General features: G+C 32.3%; 3 protein-coding genes across 5 annotated transcripts; 1 reads left to right on the top strand and 2 right to left on the bottom strand.

The window, feature by feature from the left end:
* The first annotated feature begins 7,902 nt into the window (after nucleotides 1-7,902).
* LOC117922193 (F-box/kelch-repeat protein At1g80440-like) lies at nucleotides 7,903-9,423 on the top strand. The gene has a single exon (XM_034840237.1). It carries the CDS (start codon nucleotides 8,210-8,212, stop codon nucleotides 9,275-9,277), a length of 1,068 nt encoding a protein of 355 aa, XP_034696128.1. The 5' UTR covers nucleotides 7,903-8,209; the 3' UTR covers nucleotides 9,278-9,423.
* Nucleotides 9,424-9,642: 219 nt separating this feature from the next.
* Nucleotides 9,643-13,981, bottom strand: LOC117922192 (probable disease resistance protein At1g61300). 2 transcript variants are annotated; one of them, XM_034840236.1, is made up of 3 exons: nucleotides 13,917-13,979; nucleotides 10,889-13,802; nucleotides 9,643-10,167 (listed from the first exon to the last, which is right to left on the bottom strand). In XM_034840236.1, exon 2 carries the CDS (start codon nucleotides 13,646-13,648, stop codon nucleotides 10,907-10,909), a length of 2,742 nt encoding a protein of 913 aa, XP_034696127.1. In that variant the 5' UTR covers nucleotides 13,649-13,802; nucleotides 13,917-13,979; the 3' UTR covers nucleotides 9,643-10,167; nucleotides 10,889-10,906. The 2 variants fall into 2 exon arrangements, with proteins under 2 accessions (XP_034696127.1, XP_034696126.1); XM_034840235.1 differs by having other exon boundaries at nucleotides 10,889-13,981.
* A 1,207-nt stretch (nucleotides 13,982-15,188) lies between these two features.
* On the bottom strand, nucleotides 15,189-18,685 carry LOC117921633 (disease resistance protein SUMM2-like). Of its 2 annotated transcripts, none has more exons than XM_034839583.1 (2): nucleotides 15,763-18,685; nucleotides 15,189-15,569 (listed from the first exon to the last, which is right to left on the bottom strand). In XM_034839583.1, the coding sequence occupies exon 1, from the start codon at nucleotides 18,539-18,541 to the stop codon at nucleotides 15,836-15,838; it is 2,706 nt and encodes a 901-aa protein (XP_034695474.1). In that variant the 5' UTR covers nucleotides 18,542-18,685; the 3' UTR covers nucleotides 15,189-15,569; nucleotides 15,763-15,835. The 2 variants fall into 2 exon arrangements, with proteins under 2 accessions (XP_034695474.1, XP_034695473.1); XM_034839582.1 differs by having other exon boundaries at nucleotides 15,189-15,519.
* Nucleotides 18,686-20,043: the final 1,358 nt, after the last annotated feature.

Raw genomic sequence — 20,043 nt, 5'->3', positions numbered from 1 at the left:
AAGAAGTTATTACAAATATACGGTAGTTTTTGCCACATAGGAGAGATGATTTGCCACTTAGGAGAAAGGAGAGAGGGTGAACGGATAATTTTTTTTTAAAACCAAAATCATCTTTTCAAATTTCAAAAGTCAAAAGGAAAATCGTCTCTTCAAAAGACGAGTTCTATGAAAAAAAAATTTAGTATTTAAAAAAATTCCTCATTTACAAGGGAACTCGTCTCTTCAAGAGACGAGTTCCATGAAAAAAAAATATATTTTTTTTTAAAAATTCCCAAATTATTATTTTTTTTTTAAAAAAAAAACAATTCCTCAAGGGAACTCGTCTCTTCAAGAGACGAGTTCCATGAAAATATATATATATATATATATATATATATATATATATATATTAAAAAAATTCCCAAATTATTATTTAAAAAAAAAAAAAAAACAATTCCTCAATGAACTCATCTCAAACGAGTTCCCATGGAAAAAAAATTCTCAAAAATTCATCAACGGAACTCGTCCCTTCAAGAGACGAGTTCCATGAAATATATATATATATATATATATATATATATATTTAAAAAATTTCCAAATTATTATTTAAAAAAAAAAAAAACAATTCCTCAAGGGAATCTCTTCAAGAAACGAGAAAATAAAAATATTTTAAAAAAAAATTTCTCAAATTAAAAAAAAAAAATTGAACTCGTCTCTTCTAGAGACGAGTTCCATAAATATATATATTTTAAAAAATTCCCAAAATATTATTTTAAAAAAAAATTTTAATATTTTTATTTTAAAAAATACACAAATTAAAAAAAAAAAAAAACAATTCCTCAAGGGAACTCGTCTCTTGAAGAGACGAGTTCCCATGGGAAAAAAAATTATAAAAAATTCCCAAATTATAAAAAAAAAAAAAAAAAAAAAAAAAAAAAAAAAAAAAAAAAAAAAAACAATTCCACAAGGGAACTCGTCTCTTCAAGAGACGAGTTCCCATGGGAAAAAAAAAATTTTAAAATATTTTTTTTTTTTAAAAACCCAAATTAAAAAAATAAATAAATAAATAAAAACAAACAAACAATTCCTCAAGGGAACTCGTCTCTTGAAGAGACGAGTTCCATGAAAAATAAAAAATATATATTTTTAAAAAAAATTCCCAAATTATTATTTAAAAAAAAAACAATCCTCAAGGGAACCGTCTGTTGAAGAGACGAGTTCATATATATTTTTTAAAAAGTTCCCAATTAAAAAAAAAAAAAAAAAAAAAAAAAAAACAATTCCTCAAGGGAACTCGTCTTCAAAAGACGAGTTCCCATGGAAAAAAATATATATATATTTTTAAAAAAGTGCCCAATATATATATATTTTTAAAAAATTCCTAAATTATTATTTAAAAAAAAAACAATTCCTCAAAGGAACTCGTCTCTTAAAGAGACGAGTTCCCATAAAAAAAATATATTTATTTTTTTAAAAAAATCCAAATTATAAAAAAAAATATTAAAAAAAAAAATTCCTCAGTGTAACTCGTCTCTTGAAGAGACGAGTTCCCATAAAAAAATAAAAAAAAAATTCCTCAAGGGAACTCGTCTCTTCAAGAGACGAGGTCCTATGAAAAAAAAAAAATATATATATTTTTTAAAATTCCCAAATTATAAAAAAAAATTCCTAAATTAAAAAAAAAAAAATTTCGTCAAGGAACTCGTCTTCTCACATGAAAAAAATTAATATATTTTTTTAAAAAAATCTCAAATATAAAAAATTCCAAAAGGGAAATCGTCTCTTAAGAGACGAGTTCCCTTGAGGAATTTTTTTATGGGAACTCGTGTCTTAAAGAGACGAGTTACATTGAGAAATTTTTTTAATATATTTTTTTTATAATTTGTTATTTTTTTAAAAAAAATAAATATATTTTTTAATAATAATTTGAGAATCTTTTTTTAAAAAAAATATATAATGGACCCTTGAGGATTTTTTTTTTATTTTTTTTTAATTTGGGAATTTAAAAAAAAAAATTTTAAAATATATTTTTTCTCCCATGGGAACTCGTCTCTTGAGGAATTGTTTTTTTTTTTTTTTCTTTTTAATTTGGGTATTTTTTTAAAAATAAAATATTTAAAAAAAAAAAATTTCCCCATGGGAACTCGTTCCTTGTGGAATTGTTTTTTTTTTTTTTTTTTAATTTGGGTATTATTAAAAAAAAAACATTTAAAAAAAAAAATTTTCCCCATGGGAACTCGTCCCTTCAAGAGACGAGTTCCCTTGGAATTGTTTTTTTTTTTTTTTTTTTTTTAATTTTGGTATTATTAAAAAAAAAAAAACATTGAAAAAAAAAAAATTTTCCCCATGGGAAGAGACGAGTTCCCTTGGAATTGTTTTTTTTTTTTTTTTTTTTTTTTTTTTTTTTTTTAATTTTGGTATTATTAAAAAAAAAAAACATTGAAAAAAAAAAAAATTTTCCCCATGGGAACTCGTCCCTTCAAGAGACGAGTTCCCTTGGAATTGTTTTTTTTTTTTTTTTTTTTTTTTTTTTTTTTTTAATTTGGGTATTATTAAAAAAAAAACATTTTAAAAAAAAATTTTCCCCATGGGAACTCGTCCCTTCAAGAGACGAGTTCCCTTGGAATTGTTTTTTTTTTTTTTTTTTCTTAATTTGGGAATATTTAAAAAAAAAAAATTTTAAATATTTTTTTTCCATGGGAACTCGTCTCTTCAAGAGACGAGTTCCCTTGAGGAATTGTTTTGTTTTTTTTTTTTTGGGTTTTTTTTGTTAAAAAAAATATTTTTTTTTTAAAAAAAATTTTAGGATTTGTTTTTTTTTAAAATAATAATTTGAGAATTTTTTATTTTTTATTTTTAATTTGATAATTTTTTTTAAAAAAAATATTTTTATTTTCTCGTCTCTTGAAGAGATTCCCTTGAGAAATTGTTTTTTTTTTTTAAATAATAATTTGGGAATTTTTTTAATATATATATATATTTTCATGGAACTCGTCTCTTGAAGAGACGAGTTCCTTTGAGGAATTGTTTTTTTTTCTTTAAATAATAATTTAGGAATTTTTTAAAAATATATATATTTTTTTCATGGAACTTGTAAATGGGGAATTTTTTTAAATACTAATTTTTTTTTCATGGAACTCGTCTTTTGAAAAGACGATTTCCCTTTTGACTTTTGAAATTTGAAAAGATGATTTTGGTTTTAAAAAAAAATTATCCGTTCACCCTCTCTCCTCTCTCCTAAGTGGCAAATCCTCTCTCCTATGTGGCAAAAACTACCGTATATTTGTAATAACTTCTTCTACTACAGTAATTTAAGCATAACTTTTTTAATTTACCGTACTATTGAGAAAAATCCCTCAAATGGGCGTGTGAAAGATAGATTAGTATGGAAAAACATTTCATCAATCATTACACTTTATCTTTATCCTTAGATGACTTTAGACTATTTTGTTTTAATTAATTAATTTTATCAACTTAATTTCAATTTCAATTTTAGCTTTATTTGATGTGTGGGCTGATTTGGATATGCTTTTGCTTTTACTCATTTTTAAAATATAAAGCATAAAGATTTTTTCTTCGTTATGTTTTTAGCTTTTTTAAATATAAAATATATTTTGATAATTTTAATTTAATTTTTATTTTAAAAAACTATAAATTATAATAATGCTTGCAAAACCCATCCCAAACGCCACTCTTTTTTCTCACTATCAAGCTTATATTTATTTGCATCAATTGGTACATAAATTAATTTGATCTGTCCAAATTCATGGCATTAAAATTCAAAGGAAAAGTCATGAATAAAGTAGAATCAAGTTGGGTCAATGGCCTAATGGATTGTCTAGTGGGCATTAGCATAATTTTAGGATGTTTTTTTTGCCCTTTTCCCGTGAGTTTAGGGTCTTATCTGGCCAGACTTCTATGAAGGTAAAGGTTCATTGACTTCTATGAAGATAAAGGTTCATTTTTTAACTTCAATAAGAGTTTCAATGGTGGGTTTATTTATTTATTTATTTAAATTTACTATTTTTGTTCAAAAAATTTATGATTATTATTATTTCTTTTAAAAAAAACTTAATATAGAAGTTAGAAAAACATTGGTATGAAAACTTTATTTTACGTATATTATCCTTTAAAAATTATGAGTTTGATTAAGTTTTAACTTCTAGTTAAAGTAAAAAAATAGGAAAATATTCCAAACGCACGCCAAATATACTTGTGTTGGCTTCTAACTTGAATAAAAACAAATTTGAAAGTATTACTAACACTTCAAATTTTAATGAAAGTTAAAACATTTTTAGTTGGGGCAGGATTGTTTTTAGAAAATTTTGAGGAAAAATATGATAGAAAGAAAATAGAAAATAGAAAAAAGAAAAAAGAAAAAATAGAAGGATAAAAAGTGAATAAAAATAAAAAAATTTAAAATTAATAAATTAATTTTATTTTATATGTTATTATTATTATTATTATTATTATTATTTAAACTCATTTCACTTAGTTTAAATCTTCTATACAAAAGATTAAATAATTTAACATAGATAAAATTTTAACTAATTTTAATGATATTTAATTTTCTTCAGAATTTTCCATCATAAAAAAAAAACTATTTTTCATCTTTTTTCCCCTTGAATTTTTCAAGAATTACACATAAACTTTGTATTTAGATTTTATTTAAAAAAATAAAAATAAATAAAACTTGACTAATTAGTGTGATGTCTTAATTAACATTAATATTTAGTTTTAACCTTTATGTATTTTTGTATTGAAATTGAATTTCCTCTGAATTTTTCTACGATGCAAACTTTATATTCATACTATTTGGTATTAATTAGGACGAATGAACTTAATTTTGCCCAACTTGAAGGTGGATTCTAAGAAAAGTCTTTTCCCAAATTAGACTCAAAGGTTAGGTCAAAGTCAATTTGTGCCCCAACGGGTGGCTCAAGAGTTGGGTACTCCATAATTCCAAGGACCACCCTCACAATTTTCAACATCAAGCATCTCCAATTTTCCACACTTATCTTGAATTCAATGGTCTTTCTATTAATTAGGATAGCAAGCATAGGGGCCTACTAAAATTTATCTCAAAAAAAAAAAAAAAAAAAAATTAGCTGCGTAGTGCAATAATTTTTAGATTAACTATTATATGTTTGGTTTCACAAAAGTATTCAAGAAATAAAAAATATCGAAAAAAATAATTTTATCATATTTGACTTCATTGTGAAAAAACAATAAGAAAAGTAAAATATAATTAAGATTAGTTAAAAAAAATTTATGTTTTTAAATTATTTAATCTTTATATAAAAGAGTTAAAATAAATGAAACCAGTTTAAAAACAAAATGTATGGTATTTTTAAAGGATATATTTTTATTGTTTTAAGTTATTTTCACTCATTTTTTAAGGATTATTTTAAAAATTAATGCATCAAATATGAAAAATAATTAAAAATAAAGCACCTACATATCAAATTTCAAAAAAGTACTAAAGAAATAGAAAAGATTGATATTTTTTTTTTCTCATATTTGGTTTTACTATAAAAAATAGTTAAGAAAGTAAAACATAATTAAGATTAACTAGAAATTTATAGGTTTTCAAATTATTTAATCTTTATATGAAATAATTAAAATAAATAAAATGAGTTTGAAGTAATATATAACAATAATTTATAATCCATTAGAAAATAGAAAATCATAAAACAATTTTCTAGTTTTGAAAATAGAAAGCTTGATATTTTTAAAGAATATATTTTAATTATTATACATTTATTTCACTTATTTTTTTGGCAGTTGCTTTAAAAAATAATGAGATAAATAGGAAGAATAACCAAAAAATAAAGCACTTATATATTAAAATTATTATTTTTAAAAATATTTAAAAATATACAAAAATAAGTTGAAAATATTACTAATTTCCCAAACAAATTTTTGTTTTTAAAAATATCATAAAATTGTTTTTGAAAACTTTCCCTAAGGATTGTTATTGAAAATTGTTCTTAGGAATTGTTTTTTAAGAACAATTTTAAAAAATATTCTTAAATATACCCATATTGATTTTATTTTTTTCTTTCCTCCCATCTTCTCTATATTTTCCTTGTATTTTTGCTCAAAATTTTTAATCCAAATATTAGTACTATGTTTGGGAATGTAATAAGGAAAGAAAAAAAATATAAATAAGAAAAGCGATCTTCTTATATTTGATTATGTTATGAAAAATACAAAAGAAAATTAAATATTATTAAAATTAGTAAAAAACTTATGTATTTTTAAATTAATTATTCTTTATATGGAATAGTGAAATAAGTAAAAATAAGTTTGAAGTATATATAAAAATAATTTATTAGTTTTAATTTTTTTTTACTTTTAAATTTTTGATTATCACTTTTTTTTTTTTCCGCATTTTCTCCCAAACCTTTTGAGAGTGAAATGTAAGACTAGATTGATGTTTGATCATTTGTCAATCGATTTAGTAGCCTAAACATTAATATGAAAGACTTTGGTTTAGAAGGGTTAACATCTCAATTAAATATGAAAGCCACATTCTTTAATTCTTTTATATATTTTGATTAAAATTAATTTGGGTCAACTTTTTAATAAATTCTAAAATATGAAATAAATAAATACATAAATAAATGAAAATCGACATTAGGAACTCCAATGCTCTTATTTGAGTTGACAAGGTTTTGTGATTTTCATCTCATTTTTCTTTCTTTATTATTATTATTATTATTTTTAAAGCATTCAAAGGTAGAATATAACAAAAAGAAAAATTTTAAAAATAAATTTAATTTTAATTTTTAAAAATAGAAAAAATATATTAGATAGTTTAAACAAAAGAAGTAAAATTTTTTTAAAATAAAAGTTTAATAGCCAGTTATCAAATTTTGTTTTATTTTTTCAATTTAATAAAAAAAAAACGATGGTAAGATAAGTTTGGAAAACCAAATTTATATTTTTAATAGGATTGCTTCCTAGAAAAACCAAATTTGGCAAAATTTTAAAAATTTAGACCTTAAAAAATAGTTTCCTATTTTCAAGAATAAAAAAATAGAAAATATATTTGACAACTAGAAAATAAAAAAGTTTATTTTTTTTAATTCCTAAAAACATAAATAAAATGTCGTGTTTTTTGAAAGCATAATTTTGTTGTTTTTACTTGTTTTTTAAAATCTATTTTAAAAAATAATCATATAAGTAAAATGATATTATATAATTTTTATAAGTGATATATAGTTGACTTTTTGAATAGGTAATTAAGATTGATTAATTTCTACAAATATTATATCATATTCAATTGATTTTTTCTTGAAAAATAAACTACCCTCTTACTGGTACCTTATGTTGTAAGGTCACCAAATCTTATAGTATAAGTTTTATTAATTTAGAACAGTTCTGATAATATTTTTATTTGAGGTTTTTTTTTAAAATTATCCATATAAAGTGTTTTTTTAGAAAATATTATATATATTTTTAATATTTTAAAAATATTTTTAAATTTTGTTAAACATATTATTTTTTTTTTGAAAACATTTTTTATATTAAAAGTATTGTCAATTTTTTTTTTAATAAATTTAGTAAAAAATAAAAATAATTGAAAAAAGTTGCTTTCAATTTACACAAAGTTGCTCAAGTTGGCAGTTGGCTGGCACGTGAAAAGAAAAAAAAGAAAAGCGAGAAATGGGTCGGCGCCATGTGCCGACAAAACTATCTATTAAAGTTTGCTCTTATCTAGTTATCTTTCAACCTTAGTGACCCACTTCCTTAATTGTGTCTCCTCACTCAAGGTTGCTTACGTGGATTTTTTATTTATTAATTTTGGAGTGTGAGATGGCAAAGGATAAAACAGACCCATCCACAAGGACTCGAATGATTTCCATTTTGGGTCACATCAGATTTTCTGGGGAACCATTCACATTGAAAATTATTAACAAGATATAGAAACAACGGCTGTTTGTATGGTCTTCTGTATTGGCATTACCAATGGTCGCCGTCGTTTTAACTTTCTAGAACGCCTAACCTTTTTTTAAACCTGTATTACAGTCTTGTTGGCAAGCTCTATAAAAGGCAATCCTCCTCCTCATCTTATATTCAACTGTTTCTCTCTTCATCATCTTCTTCTTCCTTCTTCTTCCTGTGTAGCTAGCTGCTCTCTCAATTTATTTCAATCCCCCATCTTTGCTCTCTGGTTGGGTTTCTCTCCATTAATAGCACCACAGTCTTGCTGTTTTTTTTGTTCATGGACTTTATTCCGGGTCTCCCGGACGACGTTGCCCGCCAATGTTTAATTCGCGTTTCTTATGAAAAATTCTCCACCATCGCCGCGGTTTGTAGGGTTTGGAAGAGTGAGGTTGAGGACCCTGATTTTTTCCGACAGAGGAAAACGGCAGGGTATACTCGACCTGTTTTCGCCATGGCGCAGGCCCGGGTGGTCCCGAATCGGAGTTCTGGTGGGATGAAGTGTCCCACGCTTGCTTATCGGGTCACGCTTTTGGACCTTGAAACGGGTAATTGGAGCGAGTTACCGCCGGTTCCTGGTTTTTCCGATGGGTTGCCGATGTTCTGTCAACTGGTGGGAGTCGAGTCGGAGCTTGTGGTGGTGGGCGGGTGGGATCCGGATACATGGGAGATTTCGAGCTCTGTGTTTATTTACAATTTCCTGTCGGCGACGTGGCGGCGGGGAGCGGATATGCCAGGTGCGCGGAGGTCGTTCTTTGGATGTGCGGCGTCAGGTTTGGAGCGGGTGGTGTATGTTGCGGGTGGGCATGATGGTGAGAAGAACGCATTGAAGTCAGCGCAGGTGTATGACGTGGCAAAGGATGAGTGGGCCCCACTTCCTGACATGGCAAGGGAGCGCGATGAATGCAAAGGAGTATTCCACCGCGGTAAGTTTCATGTCATCGGCGGGTACTGCACAGAGATGCAAGGCAGGTTCGAGAGGAGCGCGGAAGCCTTCGATTTTGCCAACTGGGAGTGGAACAAGGCAGAGGAGGATTTCCTGGAAGACAGCACGTGCCCGAGGACCTGCGTGGACGGTGGTGACATGGGGATGTACATGTGTCATGCGGGTGAGGTGGTGGCACTGCAGGACTCCAGATGGCAGACAGTAGACAAATTGCCAGCTGAGATTCGCCACACAGCTTACATGACAACATGGGAGGGGAAGCTGTTAGTGATTGGGTGCAGAAGCTTTGGTGAAGCCCATGTGGCGTACATGTTGGATTTGAAGAGTCACAGGTGGAGGAAATTGGTGGCGGCGGAGGAGTTTTGTGGTCATGTTCAGTCAGGTTGCTGTTTGGAGATCTAAATGGTCCGGAATGAAAAATGAGAAATTCTTGTCTATGTTGTTGTTGTTTGAGGGATATGATGAAATGATAGAGAATTTCTTAGAAAATTTAAAACACCAAATTAGAATGCAGTGTTGAGTTGAATAAAAGCTCTCTCTTTCACTCATCAGTTGGTGCCAAAACAATTGCACAAATAAACCCAAGTTTTCCTTTTTATTGGGGAAGAAATATGCTTGAGAAAAAGTCATTTTCAATCACAATTATAATAAGAAAAATCACCATTAACAACCTCAAATGTTAAAATCAACCAGTTTTTCTCACAAAACATTTCAATCCACAACCGGTGAAACTTTTTTTAACATTACGGACGATACACTTGACAGTGGGATTATATCACATACACACACCATCACTATTACAACAATCCATCCCATCTCCACATAGGATCTGGTGATAAAACATTTGTAAGCAGAGGAAACATAATCAACCCGCTGAAGCCCAAAGATCCAAAAGCATTCCCATACCACATCCCCATTGACCCAGCAGCAGCATACTAGCAGCTTCAGACCCACCACACTGCACCGGCCTCAACAAATTAACAAAACAAAACCCACCCAACATCAAAAGCCAAAGGCAGCCCACAGAATCCAGTTCCTGAGATCCAGAAACAAAGAGGATGCTGCAACCATCATAAGTACACCAACCTTTTCAGCAGTCTCAGCGCCATGAAATATCAATGCTCTGAGAATCAGCATTTGCGCCTCCCTGATGAAACATACCAGAGACCTCAGACCAAACCCAGATTCCAAGTAGAAGGAAAAAGAGCAGGACATCTCCAATCAGCAACACAGTCTATATAAAGAAGATGAAAACCCGGCTGTTGCCAGAACTGCTAGAACCAGCCCCAACCCTGAATGCAACAAACAGAGAAATGAAAAAAAGAAAATAGAAAAGCAAAAAGTGATCAGAGCCAACCAGATAGAGGTAACTTAACAATAGAAGAGATATTACCCTTGTAACTTAACAAGGCAATAATTCTTTAATGGAATATCTATAGCTATAGTAGTTGTGAAACCCTGTTGTTCAGCTTGAAATATATGGAACTAAGATGAAAAGAAGTTGATCTGTTTCTGTTTATAGATTGAAATTGATAAAAAAAATTAAGACAAATAAATAATATAGTTTAAAACTCTGAATTATTTTCAAGTTCTCAAGTAACCAAAAGGGAATGTCATCCCATTTTTAAACAATAGACCTCCTTCAAAGTGCCATATGGGTGAACCTTTTATAACAATTATTTCACAAGGAACAACTAGAATTGAATTACCCATCCAAGATCTTGGAAGGGGAGGACCATGATATAGAAAGGGGTGTAGATTTGGCTTTGTTTGGATCTCAAAAGATTCAAAGCAACATAGAAGAGAAAGAAAATAAAAGGGAAAAAAATAGATTGAAAGTTATTAGGACTAGGCTGAAAATTATGGAAGTAATCTACAGATCAAACATTGAAAGTTATTATGATGTTTGAAACTTTGATGCACTTTTGACATAGGTAAAGTAAAAATTTCCACAAAAGAATGAATAAGGAAAGAAAAGTATTTTTCAAATATAACATAAAAGTTAATTAATACCTGAAAGATGGATAGAAATTAATTTGATACCAGCTGTGCCTGCATATCATCGCCTATGTTGCCAGTTTCAGACTCTGCAAAATATGCTTCAGCTTCGTGGACTTGGAAGTACGGAGTAAAACAGTCCTTGATGGTTTCATCTTTCCACTTCAACCGATTCCACCAATTTGTCCCTCCTTTAATTTTCTTAAGATTGTTGTTCGAAGTGTTGGAATCAAATGGGAGGCTCCTTAAGCTTTTGCAATCATACACCTTGATGATTTCAAGTGAGGGAAAGAGCAGAGGATGCTGGTAGATGCTCTTCAATCTTGGCAGTCTATTGAGCTTGAGGCATTTAAGCCTTGAGAATACGTCCAATTTTTCCACAATTTCATAAGCTCCATGATCATGGTGTAGTACTAGTTCTATTGATTCACAATCTTGAACATAAAGTACTTCTAGACAGGAAGCATACACAACCCATGTTAAGTCTAACAATTTTGAACAATTTTGTATTCCTATGTAACGGAGGCTGTAAAAGTATTGCTCCCTTGCAACATTGTAGTTCGAGAGACCAGTAACATCATTTTGTGTCATTTCTCTTTCCATACTTACTTTCACATCATCACAATGGTCTACTTCAAGGTGAATCAAATGCTCCATTCTTTTTAAAAACAAAGATGATAGTTCAAGTGTGATTACATCCCCCCATTTATGTAACTGTAGATGCCTTATACACCTCTGTAATTTGTGGCTTCTCTTTAATTTGTTCAATGAAAGAGCACTAGATATGGTGATTCCTATCTCATTGATGTCATTCAAGGACTCCAACTCCTCAAGCAAGGTTTCAACTCCACTTAAAATGTTGGTATTCCACAGGTTGAACAACTTTAAAGATATGAGATTTGATATCAGGTCTTGTGGGATAGTTACAAGGGATTGCATAAAACTTACATGTAGAATCATCAAATTTTTCAAATTTTTTAGCTCAATGGGCAACTCTCTTATTCTTGTGGATGACAAATTAAGATATCTCAAGCCATTCAATTCACCAATCCCAGTAGGTAACTCACTTAAATTATCATTTCCTGCCAAATTCAAAACTCTTATGAAAGGCATAAATTGAAAGAATCCACTCGAAAATTTCGTCAACTTATGACATCCCTCCACCATTAAAGTCTTGAGATTAGGACACATCAATGTTTCAGGGAACTTCTCAACATTCTGATCCCACAATGCCATCTTCTCCGCGTCTTTCAGTTCTAAAATTTCTACAGCTTCCTTCAGCCTAAAAACATCATTGTATACTAAAATTTTGATCTTTTCCTTCCCACATTCACAATATAACCACAAAGCCATGTCGTGGATCACATCATGCATCTTAACTCTTCGTTCTCTTAAACCACAACTCTCTAATAAACATGCATGCTTTAGCTTTTTAACAATTTTATGCCCTTCATTGCACGCTTCATGTATGTCATGAACTTCACCCAAAAATCCCTCTCCTATCCAATATTCTATAAGGTTTTCATTAGAAATCTCCCAATCCTCAGAGAATAAAGAACAACTCGTAAAACAAGATTTGATGGCATTGTCAGACAATCTGTCATAACTGACTTTTAATCTATGAAACAATTCATCTTCCATACCTGAAATTTCAGCTGGAAATTTGCTCAAATCTTGTACTACCTTGTCCCAATTTGAGGGATCTTTCTCATCCACCATGGCTCGCCCAACAGTAACCAAAGCGAGAGGTAAACCTTTGCACTCTTCAGCAACAATCTTTGCAAGCCTCGGTATATGTGGATGAGACTTTAATGTTTTTTCTCCTACCTTCTTCTGAAACAAAGTCCAAGCCGCTTCTGATGACAAACACTCCACTTTTATACTCTCCTGAGCTTGCATTTGGCGGCACACATCCTGTGATCGGGTTGTGAAAACTATCTTGGACTTATTTTGAACATCGGGATGGGGGACCCCCATTTCTAGGAGATCAAGTCGCTCCCAGATGTCATCCAACAGCAACACGAACTTCTTTGTTTTCAAAACTCTCAATATTTCGGCAGCCTTCTTCTCCTTAGTGCTTCTATTTTCCCATCCACCACGTGAGAGTTGCAATTTATTCCAAATAACTTTCTGAATTTTTTTAGTTTTTGACGCTTCAACCCAAATCACAAGATCAAAATCGTTGGATGTAGGGAGGAAGTCATTGTTGATTTTCTTCAAGAGGGTGGTTTTGCCCACACCCCCCATTCCATATAATCCCATAATTCCCACTTGTGGATCTTTGAGAAACCCACAGATTCTGCCATACGCCAATTCTGAGCCCACAGTCTCCTCCATGGGCAGTTCATCTACTAGAGGACGAGGCAGCATCTCGGCTACAACATCGAAATGTCCTTTGCCGATTTGACCAGGTACAGCAACCAGCTTTTCGCTTACTGCCTTCCCAATCTTGTATCTACACCAACAATTCCTGGGACAGCATCCGAGACATCTCTTCTGGATTTCTTGATCACCCTTTTGCAGAATTTCTTGAACTTCTGTCACCATGACTTCTACTTCACAGATCCAGCCACCCACTTCCTTTCTGCGCATCATCTGTCGTTGCTCTGCACCTTGAACCCTTGCCTTCACATCTTCATACAAGTTGTTGAGCTCCGCCATTTCCTTCCTCAAGGCTTGGAGTTTTTGTTTTAGATCACGAATGTAGACCGTATGCTTGGAGGTGTGATCATAGAAGCAGGGGATCAGACCCACGATTGAGCTCAGGAACTCCATAGCTTTCGGGAAATCAAAGGAAAAAAGGACTAAAGTTGAGCCAAAGAGAGAAGAAAGAGGGGATAGCTTGCAGTACAGGGAGCAGATGAATCACTGCCCTTGTCAATCAAAAACTCCGGAGTTAAAACTTCAGTATAGGCAGCTATGCCACCATCTACAAAAGTTTCCGGAGAGCACAGAAAGAGGAAAAGAGATGAGGATTAGCAGTAAAGAGAGAAGAGACTAGGGTTTAGTAATTGAAAGAGACTGAGACTGGGGTGAAGTTAACCTGATGCAATATCCCATCAGAAGATAAGCTGTGTCGCTCAATTATTCTGTCTTCCTTTTGGGAGAGAGATGCGCCCCCCCCCCCCCCTCCCCCACACTGTGTCAAGCACCAATTAAGCAAACCCCTAACACCAACAGTACCAACAGGAAAGAACGAGAGCAGAACATTTCAAACCCAACAAAATCAGCAACAAATTGCCATTAACGAATTAGTTCTATGCATAAATTGGTCTAAAATGTTGAAATCAACACCATTTTATATGGTAATAGTACCATAGATGGTGTATTATTTAATATGTTAATTTATTATTAATAATAAATTAAATATTCTTATATTAATATATTTTAAAGTTTATTAATTTTGTAAGTTTATTTAAGTTTATTTATATTTTTAAAAATCTTTTTAATCTTTTAATTATCTTATTTTACATGTGCTGCGAAATAGAGTTAAGATATCTTAAAACCCTCAAATAAATGACTCTGGTTAGTACATGGTGGCATTGAATTGTATTTTTCCATTTGTTTTATAGTCATTTATTATTTAAGTCCTTATCATTTCAATTCAAAGGTGAAATTAATTATGGATGTTAAATAATTTTGGATTTGATTTGCCCCAAAGATCAAAATTTTAATTATTCTAAAATACTGATGAATGATTTTGCATTTCTCATATGCTTTGTATAATTTACACATCTAAAATTATTATGATATATGAATAATTTAACGAGACTCAAGTGCATGATATAGACATGCAAGAATTATATCCTTCTAGAATTTCCCAACATTAATAAAATGCATGCGTGTCTCCATCAGTTTTTGTAGGTTATATTTGATTTTCAAAAAATTTGAGAGGAAAAAAGTACAGGGGAAAAGTAAAAAATGAGAAAAATCGAAGAGAATTAAAAAATAGGTTTAAACTCAATAAATTATTTTTATATACTTCTCCAAATCCATTTGAATGATAAAAACTATTCCTCGCCATTGTTTTTCTCTCCCTTTGTGTGCTTCATTCCTCTTTTTAAATATGGGAAATAACCTTTTTGGAGCCACCAAAGGCTGTTTAAACAGATCCTATCCAAGCCTTAGCCCATAGAAAAGGTTTTGGGCTTTTTTTAAAGGGTGTTTGGGTTTGAAATCAAGCCCAAAATCCCTTAATTGAAGTTTAGAAAAATTTCGAATTTTTATTTTTCTCTAGATTGTGTGATTTTTCTAATAGAGCAAACTACTTCAAAAATTTATAAAATTTATTTAAGTTAATATGGACGCCTCTATGTGCCATGAACTAATTGAAAACTCTAAATTGGTTGAAATTGAGTCCACAGAGGGTGTATGTGAGCTTCCACTCATCTTACTACTTTGTTCTTGCTTCTAAATCTGTGTAACCTTTTTTAAACTCTCTAAAATCATCCTAGTACTTAAAATTATCCACTACTGAACAACCCTTACTTCAAACCTACAGCCACACTCCAGCAAACAGACAGAACTAGAAGCAGACCGAGACGTAGCCCCCTAGGGAAGGGAACCTGGGCACCTGAAAACGAATACAATCCCAAAGGAAAAAGAGTAGGGCATCCTGCAATCATCAAAATCAGCAGCACCATGTTCTGCATGCAATCCAAAATCACAGTTAGTGATGTGAACTGGACAGAGCCAACTGAACAACAGAAGAGAAATTACCCATGTCAAAGAAGTTTGTCCTAGTAATCAAACACATGAAACAATACACAATTACCTGTGGTTGTTGTCAAACTCATTACTTAACTTGAAAGAGGATTAAGGGAAGAGTGAAGCTAATGGCATATGAAATGCATACAAATTGATTTGATCAGAAAAAGAAGAGAGAATACCTGAAAGATGGATTGAAGTGAATTTGATGACCACTATTCCCAATCATCAATACAGGCAGACAAATACTTGTTGTTACCGTGTCTGAAAGTAGGGAGTAAAAAGGTCCTTGACGGTTGAATCTTCCCACTGCAGCATATTCCACCAACTTTCCTCTCCTTCAATTTTGTTTAGTCTGTTAGTTGCAGTGTTGGAGTCAAATGGGAGCCTCCTTAACCTTGGGCACGAGTACACTTCCAGAGTTTCTAGGGATGGAAAGAGCAGTGGATGCTGGTAGAGGCTTTTCAAGGTTGGCAGAGAGGACAAACTAAGGTCTTTGAGCCTTGTGAATATCACCGATTTTGCTTCAACTTCTGAAACTCCACCATCATCTCGTATCACTTCTTCCATTGATTCACAACAAGTAATACTAAGTGATTCAAGATAGGGAGCATAAATAAGGTATGTTAAGTCCAAGAATTTTGGACAATATCCTATAAATGCTGTATGGAGGTTGTGGAAGCATTGGCCCCCTGCGACAGTGAAGATTGGGCTAGGAACATCATTAAGTACAACTCCTTGCCATCCTTCCCTTTCCACATTAATTTTCACATCTTTCAGTTCATCACAACTGGATATATCAAGCCTTTCCAACTGGATTGATCTTTCCAAAAATGAAGATGATAGTTCAAGTGAGATCAGATCCCCACAATCAACTAAAAAGAGATTCCATATCCTCCTCTGTAATTTGTCACAACTCTTTAATTTGCTGATTGAAAGAGCACTAGTTATAGAGATAGTTACCTCACTGATGCTGTTCAAGGCCTCCAACTCCTCCAGCAAGGTTTCTTCATGCCCACGCAGACCGTTGCTTTTCCCAGAATCATACCACATGCTAAACAACTTTAAGGACGTTAGGCTTAATATCACTCCCGACGGAATGATTTCAAGCGCATATATTTCATCCAGAAACAAACTTGCCAGGTTTTTCAAATTCTTAAGTTCAATGGGCAGCTCTCTTATACCTGTGGATGACAAATTAAGATATTCCAAGGCTTTCAATTCACCAATCCCAGCAGGTAACTCAGTTATTCTATGATTACGGGACAAATCCAAAACTCTTAATAGAGGTATGAATTGGAAGAATCCACTTGGAATTGTCTTCAACTTGTAACATTCCCTCACAAATAAAGTCTTGAGATTGGGACACAACAATGTTTCAGGCAACTTCTCAACATTCCTATCCCATAATGACATCCTTTCTGCTTCTTTCCATTTTGAAATTTCTTGAACTTCTTTCAGCCCTGAAACTTTATTGCATACTAAAACTTTATTCTTTTCCATCCCACATTCACTATATAACCATAAAGCCATGTCTCGGATCAGATCATGCATCTTAACCATTTCATCATCGCAACTCTCCAACAAACAAGCATGCTTTAGATTCTTAATTATTTTACGCCCTTGATCACGTGCTTCATTTATGTCATGGACTCTAGACAAAAACCCCTCCCCTATCCAAAGTTCTATGAGTTGTTCATTATGAATTGCATAGTCCTCTGGGAAGATTGAACAATAAATAAAGCAAGATTTGATTACTTTGTCATACAACCTATCATAACTGAGTTTCAATGGGCGAAACACTTCATCCTCCATACCTGAAATTTCAGCTGGAAATTTCCTTAGGTCTTGTATTACCTTGTCCCAATTTGAGGGATCTTTCACCTGTGCCATGGCCCGACCAAGAGTAATAAGAGCGAGAGGCAAGCCTTTGCACTCTTGGGCAACAACCTTGGCAAGCATCAGGATATGTTGGTGAGAATTTAGTGTTTCTTCTCCTACCTCCTTCTGAAACAAAGTCCAGGCAGCTTCTGATGCCAAACACGCTACCTCCATACTCTTCTGAGCTTTCATTTGGTGGCACACATCCTTTGATCGGGTCGTGAACAATATTTTGGACTTATTTTGAGCATCTGGACAGGGGACCCCTATTTCCAGGAGACCAAGTCGCTCCCATACATCATCCAACAGCAACACAAACTTCTTTGTACTCAAAACCCTGAATATTTCTGCAGCCTTCTCATCGTTACTGCTTCTAGTTTCCCATATATCACGTGGGATTTGTAATTTATTCCAAATAACTTCCTGAATGTTTTCAATGTTGGGCGATTTTGACACCACAGCCCAAATCACAACCTCAAAATCCGTGGATGTTGCAAGGAAGTGATTGTTGATTTTCTTCAAGAGGGTGGTTTTGCCCACACCACCCATTCCATATAATCCAATCATTCCCACCCTTTCATCCCTGAGACAACAACAAACCTCCTCATACATCAAATCTGAGCCCATAGTCTCCTCCATAGGCATTTTATCTACTCGAGGACGAGGCAACATGTCAGCCACCTCATCAAAACGTCCTTTGCTGATTTGAACAGAGACAGCATTGAGCTTTTCACTTATTTTCTTCCCGATCTTGTAGCTGGACCAACAATTCCATCTGGGACAGCTTCTGAGACATCTCTTCTGGATTTCTTCTTCACCAATTTGCAGAATTTCATCAACTTCATTCACCATTTTTTCTACTCCATTGAGCCAACCGTCCACTTCCCTTCTGCGTATCATCTGTTGTTGCTCTGCGATTTCAACCCTCGTCTTCACATCTTCAGACAAATTGTTCAGCTCCACCATTGCCCCTCTCAAGGCTTCCACATTTTCTTTCAGATCAGAAATGTGGACTGCACGTTTCGAAGTGCAATCATACAAGCAAGGGGCAAGACCCAAGATTGAGCTGAGACAATCCATGGCTTTCAGGAAATTCAACCAAATTGTAATGCAAAGCAATTACTAATAATGAGAGAAGACAATTGATTGTAACAATCCTTTGTTAATTCAAAAAACTGGGGACAACCACCACCCAAGGGTTCAAAGTTACTAAGGGCTTAGGAGACAAGCCACAAAAGCATGAGAAGGCTTTCCTTGGAAGTCAGGAATGGTTTCCAGTAAAGCTGCATGCACAGGACAGGCGGGTGGCGTTTCCCCTTCCTTTCTTCTTTCCTCACGGTGCTTGTTTGTCACTTTGATGTGGGTTCCACACGGTGCCATTCACTTTATGCTGGGCTCCACCACCACTATATTTTTCTTTTGTTTACTTTTTCTTTTCCCCTCTTTCATTTACTTTTTTCAATTTCTCTCTTACTTTTAAAAAAGCATACACATTCGGTGGTTGCCTACCGTAAATTAATAGCATCACTTATGTAGAAGCTTTGTATATTGAACTGAGAAATAATATTAGTTCTAAAGAAATCAAGAACAATGAAAGCTAACGTAAAATTCAAAAATTTGCACATTGCCCCAAATCTTGATATTTTAGACCATCCAAGTAATTTCTGTTATTGACTTGCATGTTAAAGCTCAACCATTGTAATGCCTTATCTCGCCTTCCAAATAAGAGAGAAATATAGCATGTCCTATAAGAGAAAAACCATATTTTGAGTCCTCAAAAACTATGGTCGTACTTCCACCCACTTTATGGACTTCTCTTTCTAAGAAAATTGTACAAAACAAAAAAAAAAAAAGAAAAAAAAAAGAAAAAAAAAGAAGAAAAATTGCCATTAGCAAATTAGTTATGTGCATAAATTGTTCTAAAATGTTGAAATAAATACCATTTTTTCTCAAAATAAAATAAAAATAACAATCTCTTTTACATAGGGTTGCAACTTGAACGGATTGGTCGGGTTTATGACTAATCCAAGTCTAATCCAAATTAAGAAATAATCAACCCAACTCAACTTTTAACCTGAGATATCCAAAAGTCTAATCTAACCTTATTTTTGTAAACTCGGTTGAATTCGGACGGATCGAGTTAAATTTGGGTTGATTTGAATAAACTCGATTGATTAGATTAGACTTTGGTTGGTCGGGTGGATTGAGTTGCATTCAATAATAAGAAAGTAAAATAAACTCATGTATCTTTTTAATAAAATGAAAAAAAAGAGAGAGATATAATTATAGTTTTATTTTTTTTAAAAATCTAAAAAAGAAATAATAAACATTATAAATATTATAAAAACATTAAATCGGATTCAAGTTGAACTCAGGTTGTTCAAACCTTGATCTGAACCTAACCTAAATTGAGTTTGGGTTAAGAAAACCTAACCCAATTAAGCTCAACCCGGGTATTGAAAGTGTTTGCCCAAGTCTGTTCAATCATTGGGTTGGGTTCAGGTTGGATGAGACAAACCCGCCCAAGATGCACCCCTGCCTATGCATCCTTTTACTCCGGATGCCCTTTTAATCTCAGCAGG

This window comes from Vitis riparia, chromosome 9 (assembly GCF_004353265.1).
Source record: "Vitis riparia cultivar Riparia Gloire de Montpellier isolate 1030 chromosome 9, EGFV_Vit.rip_1.0, whole genome shotgun sequence".
Lineage (NCBI taxonomy): Eukaryota > Viridiplantae > Streptophyta > Magnoliopsida > Vitales > Vitaceae > Vitis > Vitis riparia.
This window is presented reverse-complemented; position numbering and strand designations above follow the sequence as displayed.

What these genes read in the sequence shown, in the direction of transcription:
- LOC117922192 (XM_034840235.1), bottom strand. Translation starts at nt 13,648, where the DNA reads ATGGAGTTCCTGAGCTCAATCGTGGGTCTGATCCCCTGCTTCTATGAT.
- LOC117922193 (XM_034840237.1), top strand. Translation starts at nt 8,210, where the DNA reads ATGGACTTTATTCCGGGTCTCCCGGACGACGTTGCCCGCCAATGTTTA.
- LOC117921633 (XM_034839583.1), bottom strand. Translation starts at nt 18,541, where the DNA reads ATGGATTGTCTCAGCTCAATCTTGGGTCTTGCCCCTTGCTTGTATGAT.